Source organism: Carcharodon carcharias, chromosome 19, assembly GCF_017639515.1.
Source record: "Carcharodon carcharias isolate sCarCar2 chromosome 19, sCarCar2.pri, whole genome shotgun sequence".
Taxonomy (NCBI): Eukaryota; Metazoa; Chordata; class Chondrichthyes; order Lamniformes; family Lamnidae; genus Carcharodon; species Carcharodon carcharias.
The window spans coordinates 4,148,581-4,167,567 of NC_054485.1; the positions used below are offsets into that span (position 1 = coordinate 4,148,581).

At 40.7% G+C, this 18,987-nt stretch overlaps 1 protein-coding gene across 3 annotated transcripts; it reads right to left on the reverse strand.

Moving 5' to 3' along the window:
• Nucleotides 1-1,783: 1,783 nt before the first annotated feature.
• LOC121291107 (interleukin-22 receptor subunit alpha-1-like) lies at nucleotides 1,784-14,166 on the reverse strand. Of its 3 annotated transcripts, none has more exons than XM_041212166.1 (7): nucleotides 13,512-14,164; nucleotides 12,608-12,734; nucleotides 7,696-7,874; nucleotides 5,937-6,124; nucleotides 5,693-5,843; nucleotides 4,690-4,811; nucleotides 1,784-3,683 (listed from the first exon to the last, which is right to left on the reverse strand). In XM_041212166.1, exons 1-7 carry the CDS (start codon nucleotides 13,552-13,554, stop codon nucleotides 2,577-2,579), a joined length of 1,917 nt encoding a protein of 638 aa, XP_041068100.1. In that variant the 5' UTR covers nucleotides 13,555-14,164; the 3' UTR covers nucleotides 1,784-2,576. The 3 variants fall into 3 exon arrangements, with proteins under 3 accessions (XP_041068100.1, XP_041068101.1, XP_041068102.1); XM_041212167.1 differs by having other exon boundaries at nucleotides 5,937-6,106; nucleotides 13,512-14,158; XM_041212168.1 differs by lacking the exons at nucleotides 4,690-4,811; nucleotides 5,693-5,843 and having other exon boundaries at nucleotides 13,512-14,166.
• Between the last annotated feature and the right edge of the window lie 4,821 nt (nucleotides 14,167-18,987).

Sequence of the window (18,987 nt, forward strand, 5' to 3'; positions counted from 1 at the left end):
TAGTTAGGAACGGACAACAATTTGGCAGATGGGAGTATAAGCTGGGAAAATGTGAACTTGTCCACTTTGGGAGGAAGAATAGAAAAGCAATATGTTATATGAATGGACAGAGACTGCAGAACTCTACAGTACAGAGGGATCTGGATGTCTTGGTACATGAATCACAAAAATCGGTCTGTAGGTACAAAGGATGATTAGGAAGGCAAATAGAATGTTGGCATTTAGTGCTCAAGGAATCAAATATAAAAATAGGGAAGTGTTGCTGCAGCTGTACAGGGCATTAGTTAGACCACATCTGGAGTACTGGGTATAATTTTGGTGTCCTTCCTTAAGAAAGGAAATAATTGTGTTGGAAGCAGTTCAGAGAAGATTCACACAACTGATTCCTGGTGAAGAGGTTATCTTATGAGATATGAGGAAAGTCCGAGCAGGTTGGGCCTAAACCCATTGGAGTTTAGAAGAATGAGAAGTTATCTTATGGAAACAAAAAAGATCTTGAGGGGACTTGACAGGGCAGATTGCTGAGAGGATATTTTCTACTGTGGCGGAGTCTAGAACTAGGGGATACAGTTTAAAAATGATGGGTCTCCCATTTAAGACGTAAACAAAAATATTTTTTTCTCTTAGAGGGTCATTAGTCTTTGGAATTCTCTCCCCCAGAGAGCTGTGGAGTCTGGTTCATTGACTATTTTCATGGCTGAGTTAGACAAATTTTTGATCAACAAGCAAGTCAAAGCTTACAGGGGGGTAGACAGAAAAGTAAAATTGAGGCCACAGTAAGATCAGCCATGGTGTTATCAAATGGCAGGGCAGGCTCGAGGGGCTGAATGGCCTATTCCTGCTCCTGACTCTTGTGTTGTTATGTGGTCATTTCTATTACTTTGTGAGGGTAGACCTGAATGACAGAGTAAACGAATGGGAGGAAAATTGGCAGGTAATCTGCTCCCACGTGTTTTTCACTCACAAGCCTTGAACTTTACCCTGCATCATTTTGGTACATGCGATTTTAAAACATGAAAAATGACAAGAATCATCATTATATTAATCACGTGTTTCCAATGAGCCTTTATGGTTCATGCTATGCAGAATGGGACATTTACCTAATGAACCATTAAAGGAGCTCATGGCGCCCCGTATTTAGCTGCTACACTCATAACACCCTTAATTTAAATGGTGGGGGGAGGGCGGTGTGGAGGTGGCTGGCAATTATACCTTGGGTCATGGGTGACACGCTCTAACAATTTGGCTCCCACAACCTAGATAATTCAGCTCCATTTATGTCCGTTTTATTGTGTTTGGATTTTTTTTTTTTGTTCTGGAGTTTTGGAAAGGGTTATCATTAGCAATTGCCCCAATTCATAAAATCAGAACATTAACATCTGCTAACATTAACAACTTGGGATAGCTGAACATGGATTTAAAACTTACTTGTTACCCACAAAGCTGCACGATACAGATCAATGTGGTCTCCAAGGAGAAGAATCTTGGGACATCCCTGCCATAAGTTATTAAATGGCTTCCGGTAAGTTTTGTTTTGATCACTTGTACACCATCCTTCTCTAAAATGAAATTACCCCGTCTCATTTGTTATATCCATCGATTAAGGGAAGATGTTTGTGTTCGAAGAATTAAGCATGGCTGAATATAAAACCGAATGGGTATGCAGCTGCAGTACAACAGCAAGTCTTTACAGGCCTCAAAAAACATCAATTTAACAGGTATACTTCCAGGAAAGATACCAAAAGTGTCCATAAATCACCATCAAAAAATGAAATCTCAAACACTCTAGACAGAGGTTTTATAAATGAATTAAATATACATTAGATGCCATCTTCAACAAATTCAATAACTGAGGTAGAAATTAATTATGAAAGTATTTCTAAAAGCAATTCAGAAATTTTACCAGTAGCTTCACATAATCACAAAGGTTATAGTAAAGGAGAAAAATAAGTTTTACTTTGAATTGTTAATAAAACTCAAGCCTCAATACCAACTCACTGTGAGGTGGATGCATGGGGCTGTGATAGGATTGCATACTGTGGCCTAGAGTGAGTTTAGCTCCTGCATCTCATGGACATACACAGGCTCTGGGTCGACCCTGGAAGAAACCACTCCCCGGACACCGGGAATTGGCTGGTGGGCACAAAGGGGAAATGGTCTCTAGCAGAATGTAATTTGTTCAGGGTACTCCAAGAGAAGAATCCCTATCAGGGATGATGGGGGAGGAGGTAAAGAGGAACCCATTGGCAGAAAGCGTTTTTCTTTGCTGCCAGCAATTTAAATTTGGAGTTGGCTAAATTGGGGCAGGAAATGAGGTTAAGTTCCTTCTCAGTTTCCTTTCTCCAAACATCCTCAGCAGTGGAAATCTTTTTGTTCCAAATATATCTCACACATGATTGAGGAATGTCTTATCTCTAGACAAAACTTGCAATGGAATCTTACGCAACCAAAATAAGTTTTGATGGAAGGTCATGGTCCTGAAATGTTAACTCTCTTTCTCTCTCCCCAGATGCTGTTAGATCAGCATTTCCAGACCTTCTGTATTTATTCAGGATGAGAAATGCCCTGTTTGGGTGCTATTCATCCATGTGAACTTGTATTTCCCAGTCTTCAAGAAATTTGCAACCTTCCATTGTAGCATTTGTTTGTGAAGTTTGTAAAAATGATGCATTTGTTTGTTGTCCTTGCTTTGTTGATGAATGGGAAGTTAACAGCTGCCTTTTATATCCATCTTCCCATTCAGGAGTCACATGTAGCAGTCTAGTGAATGTGTCATCCTCCAACAATGCCTTTGCCAGTTGTCCATCTTTGAGCTCAGTTTGTAAAACTCCTGTTAGGGATACTTTTATTGGTTGATTATCTGTCCTGTCAGATTGCAAATATGAAACATCTACTTCGTCCTTTAACAATGATAAAAGTGATTGGCTATCAATTTGTTGTCCATGTTGGAACAATGGCAGGTTGATTTGTTTCTGGTCTTTCAATGAAACCAACAATGGTGTTTCTATTGGCTGGTTCTCCTTCCATTGACTTTGATATGTTTGTGGTTTGTCATCAAGCAGTGACAGAAAAGGTGACAAAAGCATTGGTTTTTCCTCCTTCAATTTTAATTTCTGCATCTCCAATTCTAGACCATTTTGGAATATTAAGTCCTCAATGTTATAAAGGAGGTCTTCGCTCATTGTCTGTAATGAATTTAAAGGCACTTTCTGTGCACTGGATAATCTTGGATCTGTGTTTAACTTGGTTGAATTCTGAGATGTCATATGTACAATTGTAGCATAATTTTGAGTCAGAGCCCGTGAATTATTTTTATTTGAATATGTGTTGTTTGACAGACTATTGGTGGCTTGGGGACAATATGATGAAGAACGTCCACTACGAGTTGGCTTGGAGGAAGAATTACTTTGAATTTCACAAGCAGTGTCACCTGAAAGCTTTGCCTGTTGTATTCTGGTGTGGCTTTGCGGTGCATAGGAATTTAGCTCTGCTGTCAAAGTGAGCTCCTTTGCTTTCATAATTTCTTCCTTTTCAATGGAATCATACTTTAAAAGATCTAAATTGTCCATATGAATAACTTGCACAAATTGAAAAGTATCCTTCTTACAGCTGGTGACCAGCTGCAGTGTTGGTGAAGATTCCTCCAATAAGACTCTTTCATGCAAAACGATCCGGTCCAAATTCTGCAATTAAGACACGAGTACAAATTAACTAAGTGTTCATTTTGTGAATTGGTATCTATTGATAGTTTAGAAAAAAATAGGTCAGTTAGCAAATATTTTTTAATAATCATTATGCTGAAAATGTTCCCGGAAAAAAAGTTAAGAGTTCTCTTGTAGAGAACATCGTTTTCTCCTAGTTCAGTATTTTCTGCTAGAAATCTTCCATATCAATTGTTGGAGTTTGTAAGGAGCAGCTTAGCTGTTACATAAGTAATTCTCAGCTCAGTAGCGTGGATTAGTTTCATCCATTGTCTAAATACTGACCTTGGAGTAATAATAAAATCAACACCAGGCAGGGAATTCTGCAAAAGCTTGCTAATGGGGGGCAGGGAGGGGAATATTTTGTGATTTTATTCTTCAAAACTTTATGAACAGTTTATACGAAAAGCATAACCCTTTAAAATCACCAAAACACTAATAATTAGTTGTTCAGATATTCAACAGTTGCTAGGTTGTAAATAAGAAAATGTTGGTGAATGTTTTGTGTAGCTGCCAGAATTCAGCCATCTATTGCCCAGAGAATGGAATTAAATCCAACCATGAATCATAGCTAGTGTACGCATCCCTGTATCGAATAAATGTATTCATTATACCCCTTTCAGCTTGCATTAGGAGGGGAAAAATATTGTGAGAAAGAAAGCCTATCCTCTCTGGAGTGACATAATCATCGGTTTTGAGCCAGATCATTCAGGAGTGAAATCAGGAAGCAGTTTTCATACAAAGGGTGGCAGAAATTTGGAACTTGCTGCCCAAAAGGCTGTGATTATGAAGACAATTATAGTTTTCAAGACTGAGATAGATAGGTATTAGTAATGAAGAGTATGGAACAAAGTTGGTTAAATGATGTTTAGATGCTGATCAGCCATGATCTAATTGAATGATGAAGGTGTTCGAGCTGCTAAATGGCCTCCTATTTTAGGAGTGCAAAAGCACTGTTCAGTTCTGGATAAATATAAACTGAACATACCAAAGATTGCGGTAGTGTCCTGCGGTGTTTTATGTAACCATATGCCATACAGCAAAATATTCCAGTGATTATTGCTCCAAAGAATACAACCGCCATTAATAGAATGATGGTCAGTGTTTTCTCTACAAAATTAAAACAAAATAAATTAATTACGGTAACACAATAAACTATTTTTGGATTTTAATGTGTACACTCATGCAGTCACAACTCCTTGTTCCTTCAGTGAAAGATTAATAATTGACACAGCTCTGGGAAGAGAATTATGATTGAACTATAAGATACAGTTCATCATTTTACATGGCATGGCTCTGGAGTTGCTGCATTTTTATTAATTTAGTACAATCAGCTTCCCTCTCACGCCTTTTAAATCAGTTTTAATTTTTGCTGCCTTATTAGGTTTTCCAGACTGAGGACCATTCCTTAGTGAAACTAGTTGACAGGAAATGGACAGACCTCTGCTCATCCTGCCCTCACTCCAGTAATAGGCAGGGTTGCAGAGAGGCCCACAATCACTTCGACCACCCCCACCTCCACTCTATTTCTTTGAAACGTTTAACAACCCCCCCTAATGATACTACAGAATTCAAAAATATGGGGGAATTGCAGCTATACCTATATCCTGCTACACTCATTCACTGTATCAGCTCAATGTGGGAAATAAGCAGGTGGGCAATGAACAATGAGGAACCTATCGGCTCACTAAACCCCTTCCTGCAATTTCCAATTTTAACTGCAGCCAGCTGAGATGTCCCTTCTAAAGCAGGTGGGGATTTCATGCATTTATGCAAATTGAGACCTTATTCTGGACTCCAACAAGACCCTGATTGTAATTCAATCAGAATCTTAGCAAAGAGCTCACTGCCACTTGCTTCTCGGGCTGACAGTGGTTTGCAGCTGGGTCTGGGCACACAAGTGCTCCGAGATAAGTTTAAAACGTCCAATTGTGAGGTAAGGAGGAGTTGGAGTGCATCTCAAACACAATCCTAGTTACAATTCTTCTCACCTTGCAAAGTTTGGATGCAAAAATGGGCTGGTTGACTCTTTTTCGAGAACAGTTCCTTTATTAAGCGAAGTTGCACTTTTGCACAGTATTTAGTATTGGGCTCCAAGGATTCAATTTTCAAATAAGCGCTTTCATTTAATGAATTAAATACCTGAAAATTTAGGACATTCAAACACACAGATTATCAACATGAGCTCTCTTGTCATTGGTCTTTAAAATTAACTCAAATGACACCATACTTTACCGTTTTATTTGTTAATGATTGCTTAAGCTGCACTTCATATTCAATAGTAGCAAAAATGTCTTTGATAGAACGTTGCACTCCCTGTCTGAGTGGCACTTGTGGTAGATGCATGAAAACAGTAATGGATCTGTTACCTGCTGTGTATTCTACTGCCGGGGCTCCAATTATAGCTGAGAAAGACAGATAACCTGATATCAGAACAGAACATATTTAATATGCACAGAGCGTCTGGCACCAAGAGTGCAAAGATCAAATATGTGCATGTCAGTGATAATCATTCACTGATAGTTTCCAGTTAATGTGAAACTCTTACCATAAATTAATCAAATGATGAGATGAATCCTTGCTTATAGATCATTACAAGGGCACACTTGGAAACTGCAGATTTGGCAACTTATTTCCGAAAAGACCATTATTGTACAGCAAACATCATACCCGGACTTTAGGCTTTATTTAATGGCAAAAGAATTTACTACATTAGAATGTTACAACCAGGATGGGATAAGTGCGTAGTTGATCCAGCTCTATTGCTCCACAGGTCACAATATTAGTTTAAAGGTCTGATTCACTCACCAAAATGGCCAATCATTTACCTTTGCTACTGTTACTCAGAATAAAAGAAACTTTAAACAGGCTTCTTTCAATAAACTACAAACTTATTAGTTTATTACACATACACACACATATCAATGGCTCAAGAGAAAAGGAAAGATGATGGAGCCCTTGAAATGGTGTCCGGATTATACAGTTGGTCTCTCAGCGCTGATCTGCAAATGATGACTCTTGCACTGCTTTTCAGGTGGACTCAAAGAACACTTGCAGGTACTCTATTCCAGCACGTACCAATTTAGGAGCAGCTTATATTCAATTCTGGCTATGGACTGGCTCTAGACTGCAAAAAGGCTGCTGCCTTTCACAAGCAGTTGGTACTTTCTCTTCTCAAAGCAAAATCAAAACCAACTTTTAAAAACAGTTTTTTCAGGCATGGTTTTTTCAGAGCCATAAACTACAATTGTCATCCCTTTTGCAAACAATCCACTAGCGTCAAGAGGTTTCCAGCTTCTTTAAAACTGCTTAATTACCTTCTCATGTAAAAGGATTGTTTTTTTCAAGAATAGCAATCAGAGTCTTGCATTAACCCTTTCAAGGTCAATGTCTTATAAAACACTAAATCTTCCAGAATGTCCTTGAAGATGAACCATTTTCTGTGATTAAAGTGTTCATGTCAGGAAGAAAAATAATCCAAGTATTTAAAATGAGAGACGTAAACTGCTTAGTGGGCTATTTAACTTCAACTGTGATTGCTGGAGGATATAACTCCAACATTAGCAAGCGAAAACAAGATATGAGAAGAAGCTCTTCCAAGAAAAATTGGATAAAAACTTGATTAGTAAAAGACTGATTCAGTTAGTATCTTACGTGTTCTTGGGACTAAGGAATACATTACAATTTAAGAAGCAAATTTGCCAGATTCAATAATGAGGACATGGGTGGATGGCTAGTCTAGAACTTTGGTTAAATGTCTTTGGGGCTCAAGGTGTACACAGAAGTGCCCTAAAGGGCCTTATAGAGGTGGAGCAGATTCCACACTGAAGGTAATTGTTAATTGCGGGAGACACAGGTTGATGGCTGAACACCATGTTCCTACTTTTGTGTATTTCTTCTTTTCTCATCCCAATTATTACTTCAGTGCAGATTAAAGAAATTCTGTTGAAGATTATTCAAGCGTCTAATATCTACATGAGGAATGTATACTCACTCTTGTCTAACGGACAGAATCGTTCAGATAAGGACCATGTTGAATTGGCATTTTTCGATATTGCCATCACTCTTGCATAGTACCAGTTATTGTCCTGCACAATCTCATTTGTTAAGTCACAATAATGTGCAGTGATATGATGACATTCAGTTTTATTTTTCCATTTTGTTTCTCCATAGCTGCAAAAGGAATGGCGTATGTTAAGAAGCAAATTCCAAATTGCTCAATCCTATAAAGGTTATCATTCGGCATGACTTCTGTGACAGTGAGGATGTTTAATTAACAAATCTGATTTTTAAAAATTCTTTCATTGGATGTGGGACTTGCTGGCAAGGCCAGCATTTGTTGCCCATCCCTAATTGCCCTTGAACTGAGCTAGGTCATTTCAGAGGACAGTTAAGAGTCAATCACATTGCCGTGGGTCTGGAGTCACATGTAGACCAGACCAGGTAAAGACAGCAGATTTCCTGCCTGAAAGGGCATTAGTGAACCAGATGGGTTTTTACAACAATGGTTTCATGGTCATCGTTACTGGAACTAGCTTTTAATCCCAGGTTTATTAATTGAGCTTAAATTCTACCAGCTGCTGTGGGATTTAAACCAATGTCCCCAGAGCATTAGCCTCTGGATTAATACTCTACTGACATTACCACTACACACTGTGTTCCCCCCAACCCCCCAACTATATATGCCAAATTCTTATATACCCAAATCAGCTCTAAATATCCTACAGAAAGGATAGTGAATCCTTTTACATTTTTCTATTCAAGGTATAATTTGTTGTTAGTCTTTATATTTTTCATCACTAACCCAGGACATCAAGGAAGGTAACAGAATTTTCATTTACTTTGTCTTTAGTCCTGTTGAGATTTCTATCTTCACCTTCTCTCTTGAGGGTGCTTCCACTGTCACACTCTCACAATGATGTTAATTTTTCTGGACATTGCTGAATTGGCCATTATTCATTTGTGTGAGCCTGGAAGAACACTGGCTGATCCCAAGACAATGTGGAGCACCACAAATAAACAAATCCAATCATCACCCAGCAACTGTACAAGATTCAGGGGTCACAGGATAGCAATCAGGTACAGGAATGCTGGCTGATTTCCCCCATCTTCGACCAGATAGTCCGACAATTGCCTCTGTTAACTCAACAATGAGCAGGAATTAAATCTGGGTTTGTCCCAGTTTGTATGAGTCAGAGGTGTTATCCCTGAAATTAACCAAACCTGTTCAGCATTAACTTGGTGGCTTCAGGTCAGGCTCTCATATCACAACCACTCAAGTTTGCCTTTCACTGAAGTCAATGTTAGATAAAATCAGGTGAGTCCTTGGCCCAAAAAAACCCCATTCCTGATGGGTCAGTTAGATTCAAGTCAGGGTTTTTATTTCTGTCCGTATGACTATTCATCAGAACTAAGACATAGAAATGAGATGAAAAATAAGCTGATAGAAGGGGACAGGAGAGGACAGGAGAGCTCAACAGGGGGCCAGTGATAGGTGGAGTCCAAAAAGATGTCATAGACAAAAGAACAAAAGGGTTTTGACGGTGGTGATATCTAAAGGATGTGCTAATGGGGACATTAAGGGAAGCAAACAGGACAAGCTAGTGGCAGTTGGCCTTAGTGGGGGGGAAGGGATCAAAATGGGCTAAAAGGTAGAGATGAAACAACAGATCAAAATAAATTTAAAAATAGGAGGGAAAAGAAAAAAATATAGTTGTAAAAAAATTATTAATTATTGGAAAAAGGGGAATCGGAAAGAGGGTGGGGATGGAGAAGAGAGTTCATGATTTGAAATTGTTGAACTCAATATTAAGTCTGGAAGGCTGTAAAGTGCCTAGTCGGAAGATGAGGTGCTGTTCCTTCAGGTTGCGTTGAGCTTCACTGGAACAATGCAGCAGGCCAAGGACGGACATGTGGGCCTGAGAGCAGGGTATCTTTTAACAATGTATGTAAAATGGAGAAAACCAGTCATTTTCCATTGGGTTTTTACAACCTGGGTTAAACCAGGAATTTACAGCTAATTGGCAATCTAGAGATAAAACAACTACCCTCTAATTAAGCATGAGATGCACCTAAGAGGGATTACCTATTCATTAACTGATCCTAAGATACTAATTGAATTCAGATCTTGTGGTCTTAAAGGAACAAAAGTACACCTTAGCATCAGGATGTATTATAACATAACAGTGCTGTGCTTAAACAATGCAACCTCCTATTGAGCAGCTAGAACACCAGGGTCATCAGGCTGGATTTTACTCTCCTTTGCAGTGGGTTTGAAGAGGGACCATGTAAAATCCAGCAGATGGTCTTCCTGCTGCCTGCACTTGGCCTGTCTGACGTTTTACAATTGGGTAGGGGAAGCATCAAGCAGCCCACCTTTGGACCTACTAGCCAGGTAAGGGCCACATTCCAGCCCCGCTGGCATTCTGCTTGCTGTGGGGAGAGGCCTAATCCATGTAAAGCCATGTAAAGTTTTAGGTACGCAGCTGATGTCAGACAAGTGGGGAATACTTCATCTGCGGGTTCCCTGGTCCTATTGGAGGATACAATCCCCACACCCAAAGATCATTCCCCACACCCCCAAAGGCTCCTTGAACCCAACCTTCCAATCCCCTCAACCCCCCCCTCACTGAGACCCCTGACTCTAGGCTTGCTTGGGCACCTCAGCGTGATGGCACTGCACAGCTGCTGACCATTCAAGCAGCCAGCAGCTCTCTAAGAGATGAAAATCTCATCTTAAAGCAATAATGCTGGTCCCAGGGTTAAATTGTTGCAGGGAAGTCATTGGGATCATGGACAGGCTGCCTACCAACATTATACCAGGGGCTGAACGAAGACAACAAGCACCCCCTAAAGTCCAGCCCATAGTTTCAGTAAAGGAGGTTGGCCATTTAGGACTGAAATGAAAAGAAATTTCTTCACTCAGAAGGTTGTGAATCTTTGGAATTTTCTACCCAGAGAGCTGTAGATGCTCAGTCATTGAGCATATTCAAGACAGAGGTTGATGGATTTTGGGTACTCTGGGAATCAAGGGATATGCATCTATTATGGGAAGCTGGTGTTGAAGTAGATTAGGAATGATCTTGTTCAGTAGCCGAGTAGACTCAAAGGCGCAAATGGCTGACACCAGCAGATATTTCTTCTGAGCAGAGTACCATGGGAAGTATGCTAAAGTGAAATAAATAAAGTCAGCTGTCTTTTGCCAGTGGTCCAACCTAAGGGATTAGATAGTGAGCCACAATCTCAAGTTTAATTTCTGTGGTTTATGATGCAAGAAAATTCCAAATGATTTCTCACAGGTCGCCAGTTAATCATTAACCTGGGTGCTATTCACAGGTGTACAAATGTGCTGGTCTTTCACAATGTATGCTTGATATTTTCCTGTAATGACTTTTTCTATTTAGAAAAACACCCAGTAAAATGTAGTTGTACAAATAGTTGTTTGGTATTATACAGAATGTAAATATTGCTGAAAAAAGACATTCTATTGAAGCTTTTCGTCTTGTACCAAGTCAGGATGGTGTGTGACTTGGAGGGGAACTTGCCCGTTTATAAATGTATAAAATATCCCAGTATTACCATTTAATTATTTAACTGAAATATTAAATAGTCTTTTTACAAACTACATTTTTTGAGTATTGCTGAAAGAAGACATTTTGTTGAAGCTTTTCATCTTGCACTCATCAGGACAATCACAAGATTACCAATATGAGGGTAAACAACAACTTTATACTGAATGAGAAGAGGGTGCTGATTGGTTGGCAAGTAGTGTTGCCATGAAGAATGCACCATTCGCTGTTTAACTGATATTTCAGTTAAATAATTAAATGGTAATACTGGGATATTTTATACATTTATAAACGGGCAAGTTCCCCTCCAAGTCACACACCATCCTGACTTGGAACTCTGCTCCCATTCCTTCACTGTTGCTGGACCAGAGTCAATCTGCCTGGTTTAAATGTTCAAACAATGCTTGGCAGTTAACTGTCAGTCACCATTAACTGGTGCATTCTTCATGGCAACACCACTTGCCAACCAATCAGCACTCTCTTCTCATTCAGTATAAAGTTGTTGTTTACCCTCATATTGGTAATCTTGCAATTGTCCTGATGAGTGCAAGATGAAAAGCTTCAACAAAATGTCTTCTTTCAGCAATACTCAAAAAATGTAGTTTGTAAAAAGACTATTTAATATTTCAGTTAAATAATTAAATGGTAATACTGGGATATTTTATACATTTATAAACGGGCAAGTTCCCCTCCAAGTCACACACCATCCTGACTTGGAACTCTGCTCCCATTCCTTCACTGTTGCTGGATCAAAATGCTGTCTCTTGCTTCCTAATACCGGTCTGCATGTGCCTACACCACATGGGCTGCAGCAATTCAAGGTGGCGGCTCACCACCTCCTTCTCAAGGGCAATTAGGAATGGGCAACAAATGCTGGTCTAACCAGTGATGCCCACACCCTGTGAAAGAATGGAGAAAAAAGTAACCCCAAGGATAAGTTCCTTTTAAGCAGATACAGGAGTTCCTTTCTGACCTACAGCTTCAAGTTTACCCTGGAGTTCTCTAAGCTCCTCATTAGGTGGCAGCGCACAGACAAACAGCACAGGAGTGTAGCAGGCATGAGGGGGTACAGTGGGGTCATGGTACTGCCCCCTACCCTGATGTCTAAACAGGACACTGAAATACAGTTGTGTAGTGATAACTGAGAGGAATACAATTAACAACGATCATCTGTAACTCGCACCAGGAGATACCAATCTAATACAATATCAGAAATTTTTAATTACATTTTGATAAGAGTGGAAAAGATGGCATGTTTGTTACAATAGCTCTGTGCCCCGTCCAAATTCGCCATCTGCTTTTTCCCTTTTCCTTGTTCATACTGTTAAATGAACTTACATGCGGTACTCAACATCATAGACGGTCTGTTGAGATCCTTTCTGAGTCCAGCGAAGGGTGTTATTAAAGTTCACAGAATCGAACTGCACCCCAGTTGGTTCTGACAACTCAATCGATGCAAGGGGCCCTACAGAGGCAAAACAGTTTACAGTCCGTGAACTTTTAACAATTCGGATCACTTAAATGTTCCAGAGTTTCAGTTTCATCTCTTCACCCAATATCAAAAGCCACCCGCAATCTTTCGAAGTCCAGACGATCCCAATTATTCAGCACTGAAACTCGTCCAAGTTGGAGCCGATGTAATTTACCCTTTTGGGAAGTGTTTCTAGCGACTCTAAAGAGGAAGCTATTAGGGGGGATTTGCAGCAGAGGGTAGCTTCGGTTCCACACAGGGAAGGAGACTTGTGATCTCAGCCCGCTGGGGGATTCCGAGAAAGGGCCATGTTACCTTCTCCGAGGGAGCAAGATTGAACATTGAGGAGAAATACTGTAGAGGGATTTATGTGCTCTCACACACACAAAAAAATGATGGGGCTGATTTTGACACAGGAAGTGGAAATGGCGAATGAAGTGTTAAAGATGTACTGCGTCCATAAATAAGCAATACGTGCCTTTCATATTCACAAACCATAAAATTACTTCCCTTGTAGGTTTACCTTTACTTCATCCGTAGGTTCGGCTACACACCCCACAGGGCATGAACCTCACAAACTGGGCATTATTTTTGCGACTCTGCTCACATGTATTCACATTGATAAACTTGCAAAGTACATCCATCAAAATAAATGGACATTAAACAAGCAAAGAGTTCGAAGAACAAACTAGTTAAATAAATTGTCTCATAAAGTGACCAATTAAAAAAAAAACGCGCGCCAAAATATGCTTGAAAAACTTAAATACTTACCAACAAAAGCAAGAATTAACATTGGGATCTGCCACAGCCACATTTTGCACTCAACCGCAAACCAGAAGCTTAATTTATTTTAAAATTGCTGGTCATCAAGTGGAAAATCATTTCCATATAGCAGAAAGCTTCTGGCTGTAACTAATCGGAGATCAAAGTGTGCTCTGTGTTTACAAAGCCCCCTCCCACTTAATGAGAGTGCGCATTTTTTTCCTCTCTTGAAGCAGTTCGAATGGACTCTTCTTGCAGCACTCAAACCGTCGATGGACGTTCAGGCAATGTGCACCTTCCTAATTTTTGAAGAGGACGTTGTTGGTGGGACTCAGCGTTCTCTCACCTGGGTTGAACACCGGTCTGCTTACCTTCACGTACTCAAATATGACTGCCAAAGGGAAGGACGGTGCAGAAAGGCGGGACCATGATTAGAATTAAAGTGAATTACTTCCTTCTCTGTAACACGCCCTTAACAAGAAACATGAAGCAGTTTCTAAATTCTTTCCTCCAAAATAGCAAAGCTACGTGGGAGTTACAGCACAGAAGCAGGCCATTCAGCCCATCAGTCCATGCCAGCACTTACCCTCCACTCAAACTTCCTCTCATCTAAATCTATCATCTTAACCATTTATCCTCTTCTTCCTCATATACTTATCTAGCCTCCCCTTAAATACAGCTAAACTATACTCTTCAACTCAGCAGGTCTGGCAGCATCGGCGGAGAAGAAAAGAGTTGACGTTTCGAGTCCTCATGACCCTTCGACAGAACTGTCGAAGGGTCTGTCGAAGGGTCATGAGGACTCGAAACGTCAACTCTTTTCTTCTCCGCCGATGCTGCCAGACCTGCTGAGTTTTTCCAGGTAATTCTGTTTTTGTTTTGGATTTCCAGCATCCGCAGTTTTTTTGTTTTTATACTCTTCAACCACTATCTGTGGTAGCGAGTTCCATGTTCTCACCAAACTCTGGGTAAAGAGGTTTCTACTGAATTCCCTATTGAATTTCTTAGAGGAGAATTTTCTCCCATTCGGGGGGACTGAGCGGGATTAGGCGCGGGTGGGTGTGTAGCCAATTGCTGTCTGCGATTGGCTGTGAGCGGCCATTTTACATGGGCAGGCCAATTAAGGCCCGCCTAGTCTGATGCACACCCGGAAGCGCTGAGCGCTCCCTGCGCAGGCAGAGGGGGAAGAGGAAGAGTTGGGGCCTGCGCTTTTTCATGCATGCACACGAAAGAGCGCAGAAATCTCCGAGGCACAGAGCTTTTATGCAACTTTATTCAATTTATAAACACTTCATGAAACCTCATCCCACCCGTGTTTTAATTAGTTTTTAAATGGCCTTAATATGGCTTTGACAGTTCAGTGGGCACACAGCTGACTCCAGTGCGTGCTCGCTGAACTGATAATCGAAATGACACGTGTTGATGTTGGGACGCATGCCCGACATCACCGCGCCTCACTTTACGCATCGGCGAGCGGGACTCACCCCTGCACACTGACCCGAAGATTCTGGCCTTGGCATCTATCCAATACAGAAGGCTTCGAGTTTGGAATTTCCCCACAACTGGAAACATTCTTTCTGTATCCACCCTATCAAAACCTTTCAATATTTTAGAAACTTCTTTAAGTTCATTCCTTGATCTTCTCTTTTCAAGACAGAATTCATAAGGCATCAGACTTACGATAAACATTCCTTGAAAATTAAAGCAGGTATTTTATTTTTCTTCTTACTGACATCAATGCAATTCAGAAAGGCAAAACTTTTCGATGATGCTAGATAAGAAAGTAACAACTAACAGTCCATTTAATAGCTGTGCATCATGAAGCTTCATCCACATAAAAAGGCTTAAATCCATGTTCCAATTAGCATACAGCATCTTGGATTGGTGTACTAATTTTGGATTTATCCACTGATTAAGCAAGCACATTAAAACCAGTCCTTTCGAAACCCCACATGTGTAGGCGTATGCAGCAGATCAACATAAATAAGAATGGGATGCTTTGATTCGGAGGACTAGATTGCCCAGGGTTGGGGAGGGTGTTATATGTGGCCCAGAATGGATAGAAGTGCATACTTTAACAGCAGATACAGAAGTTGGATCAAGCATTGTTCTAGAGTCTTTTGTAGCATTGCATCAAGCTGCACCTGTTATTATGTCATAGTGTTTATGCACTATTCGGCTTTAAATTTGTTGCTTGGCAAGTTGATAGAAATGCAAACTGATAACGGTGCACTGAGGGAAATCGGACATCTGGGAACTGACTGAACATGGCAAGCAACTGTATAACTCTTTCACCAATCAGCGTGAGAAGGAAGTGTAAATTACAGTGGGTGAATTTAATGTCAAATCAGGTACACAAAGACAAGTAAAGAGAGAACGAAAGACTTTTGAGAGAAAGAAAAGTGGCAAGGAAAAGTAAAATTAAATTTGACATTTTTAAAATCTCCAATGATTAATAACTAACGAAATGAGACTCTATACTTGTAAAAGTTATTTTTCAGTGCCAGAGAGTTTGATTGGCAGTAACAACTATTATGTCCTTTAAAGGGGTGCTTATTTCTGTGGTAACAAGACTACTTTCTGCATGTAAAACTTTCAGTTTGTATGTAAAATTGTACTATTATTTTATAATCTAATTATGTGCTGCATTAAAGGCTGCAAGCATAAGTTTTCACTACTTAAAATTGCCTATAATAAACACCATCTTTTTCCATATTAGTCATCTTTCATCCATCTTTTTGTTATCTTAGCCCCACCATGCCACCTTTCATTTCTCCTCTCCTAACATATTACCACATCCTGTCCTCGAACTAACTCCTCTGTCTTTCTCCTGTCCTGCCATTGTCCCAGGGTTACATTTCTCTTGAACTAAGCTCATAGCTTCGACTCAGAATCTTTTGCAGCATTCTCCAAAGGGCCCTTTTAAAACATCCCCTGTTGCCTCTTTAGGTAAAGCACACACAACTGTCTCATCCAAACCTCACCTCCTTCCTGTCCTGCTCACCGCTCTGTTCACTTCCTGTTTGGATTCTGCCCGTAGATATACAATCGCCATACTTTTTTTATTCATTCAAGGGATGTGGGCTTCACTGGCTGGGCCAGTATTTATTGCCCATCCCTAATTGCCCTTGAGAAGGTGGTGGTGAGCTGTCTTCTTGAACCGCTACAGTCCAAGTGGTGTAGGTACATCCATAGTGCTGTTAGGAAACGAGTTCCAGGATTTTGATCCAGCAACAGTGAAGGAACAGTGATATGTTTCCAAGTCAGGATGGTGAGTGACTTGGAGGGGAACTTCCAGGTGGTAGTGTTCCCAAGTATCTGCTACCCTTGTCCTTTGCGATAGTAGTGGTAGTGGGTTTGGAGGATGCTGCCTAGGGAGCCTTGGTGAATTCCTGCAGTGCATCTTGCAGATGGTACAGACTGCTGCTACCGTCAGTGGAGGAGTGAGTGAATGTAGATGTGATGCCAATCAAACGGGCTGCTTTGTCCTGGACGGTGTCAAGCTTCTTGAGTGTTGTGGGAGCTGCACTCATCCAGGCAAGTGGGGAGTATTCCATCACACACCTGATTTGTGCCTTGTAGATGGTGAACAGGCTTTGGGGAGTCAGGTGGTGGGTTACTTGCTGCAGGATTCCTGGCCTCTGACCTGCTCTTGTAGCCACAGTATGTATATGGCTAGTCCAGTTCAGTTTCTGGTCAATGGTAACCCCCAGGATGTTGATAGTTGGGAAATTCCATGATGGTAATACCATTGAATGCCAAGGGGTGACGGCTAGATTCTCTCTTGTTGGAGATGGTCATTGCCTGGCACTTGTGTGGCGCAAACGTTACTTGTCACTTGTTAGCCCAAGCCTGGATATTATCCAGGTCTTGCAGCATTTGGACATGGACTGCAATCCAGAATGTCATACATACACATATAAACAAATATATGAATTAGGAGCAGGAGTAGGCCACTCGGCCCCTCGAGCCTGCTCCACCATTCAATAAGATCATGGCTGATCTGATTGTAACCTCTACCCCACATTCTCGCCTACCCCTGATAATCTTTCACCACCTTGCTTATTAATAAGCTATCTACCTCTGCCTTAAAAATATTCAAAGACTTTGCTTCTACCACCTTATTTTTAAACAGTGACTCCCTAGTTCTAGATTCTCCCAGAAGACGAAACATCCTTTCCACATCCCCCTCTCAAGACCCCTCAGGATCTTATATGTTTCAGTCAAGTTGCCTTTTATTCTTCCAAACTCCAGCGGTTACAAGCCTAGCCTGGCCAACCTTCCCTCATAAGAAAACCTGCCCTTTCATGGTATTAGTGTAGTAACCCTTCTCTGACCTCCTTCCAATGCATTTAAATCATTTCTTAAGTAAGGAGACCAATACTGTACACATTACTCCAAATGTGGTCTCACCTATGCCCTGTACAACTGAAGCATAACCTCCCTACTTTTGTATTCAATTCCCCTCACAATAAACATTAGCATTCTATTAGCTTTCCTAATTAGTTCCTGTACCTGCATACTAACCTTTTGTGATTCATGCACTAGGACACCCAGATCCCTCTACACCTCAGAACTCTGCAATCTCTCACCATTTCATTCATTTCATCCAATGTCCATTCATTAGCAAACCAGACCCCTGTGATCCACATCATAACTTTGAATGATTGTACTAATATTCTCCATTTGACTGAAAATGGGTTCATGAATGATGACACTTTATCATTTACCACTCACTTAGCTATGTTTTCTATCACCTGTCCAGCCCAAACTAGTGTTGGTGAAGAAACCTTTGTCACCAATTCATACCATGGTCCCTTGTCCTACTCATATAAGATTTACAGGACAGGAGGCCATTCAGTCCATTGTGCCTGTGCTGGAATCCTCTGGCACCTTCTCCTCCTTTGAGCATCTTCTAAACCTCCTATAAAAATCAGTTTTCTGCTGCTTTCTAAGCTACACCATGAGTTTGTCCCTAAATTATTCCTTCTATTTTTCTCTCTCATTCTCTGCCCTGAACAACTCCTCATGGTGTTGAACCTTAGTTCTAGCACACTTGGAGCATAGTTCTAGTTGTCATATAATGAAAAGGATAAAGATGGCTGGATTTTAAAAGGAGGTTGGGATCAGAGGGAGTGTGCCTGCAAAATCACACCACTGGTACAGGAGGGAGAAGGGCATAGAGGGATATGTGGATAAATAAAATGAGGAAGAATGGGCAAAGGTTCAAGTGCAGCATAGCTGCCAGCATACACTTGGTGTGGCCACATGACCTGTTTTATTGCTGTGTATTCTGTGTAAATTTATGGAATTCATCCATAATGTTTACAACTGCCACTCCCCTCTCCTTCCAAATTCACACCACCTTCTTAACCTCAGCATCACGTGACTTCTGTGTTAGTCTCGATCACACTCTAAACTTCCAACCACTTCTTGTATCCCTCATCACCCTTTTCCAATCCCACTTCTTTTTCTAATAACCCTG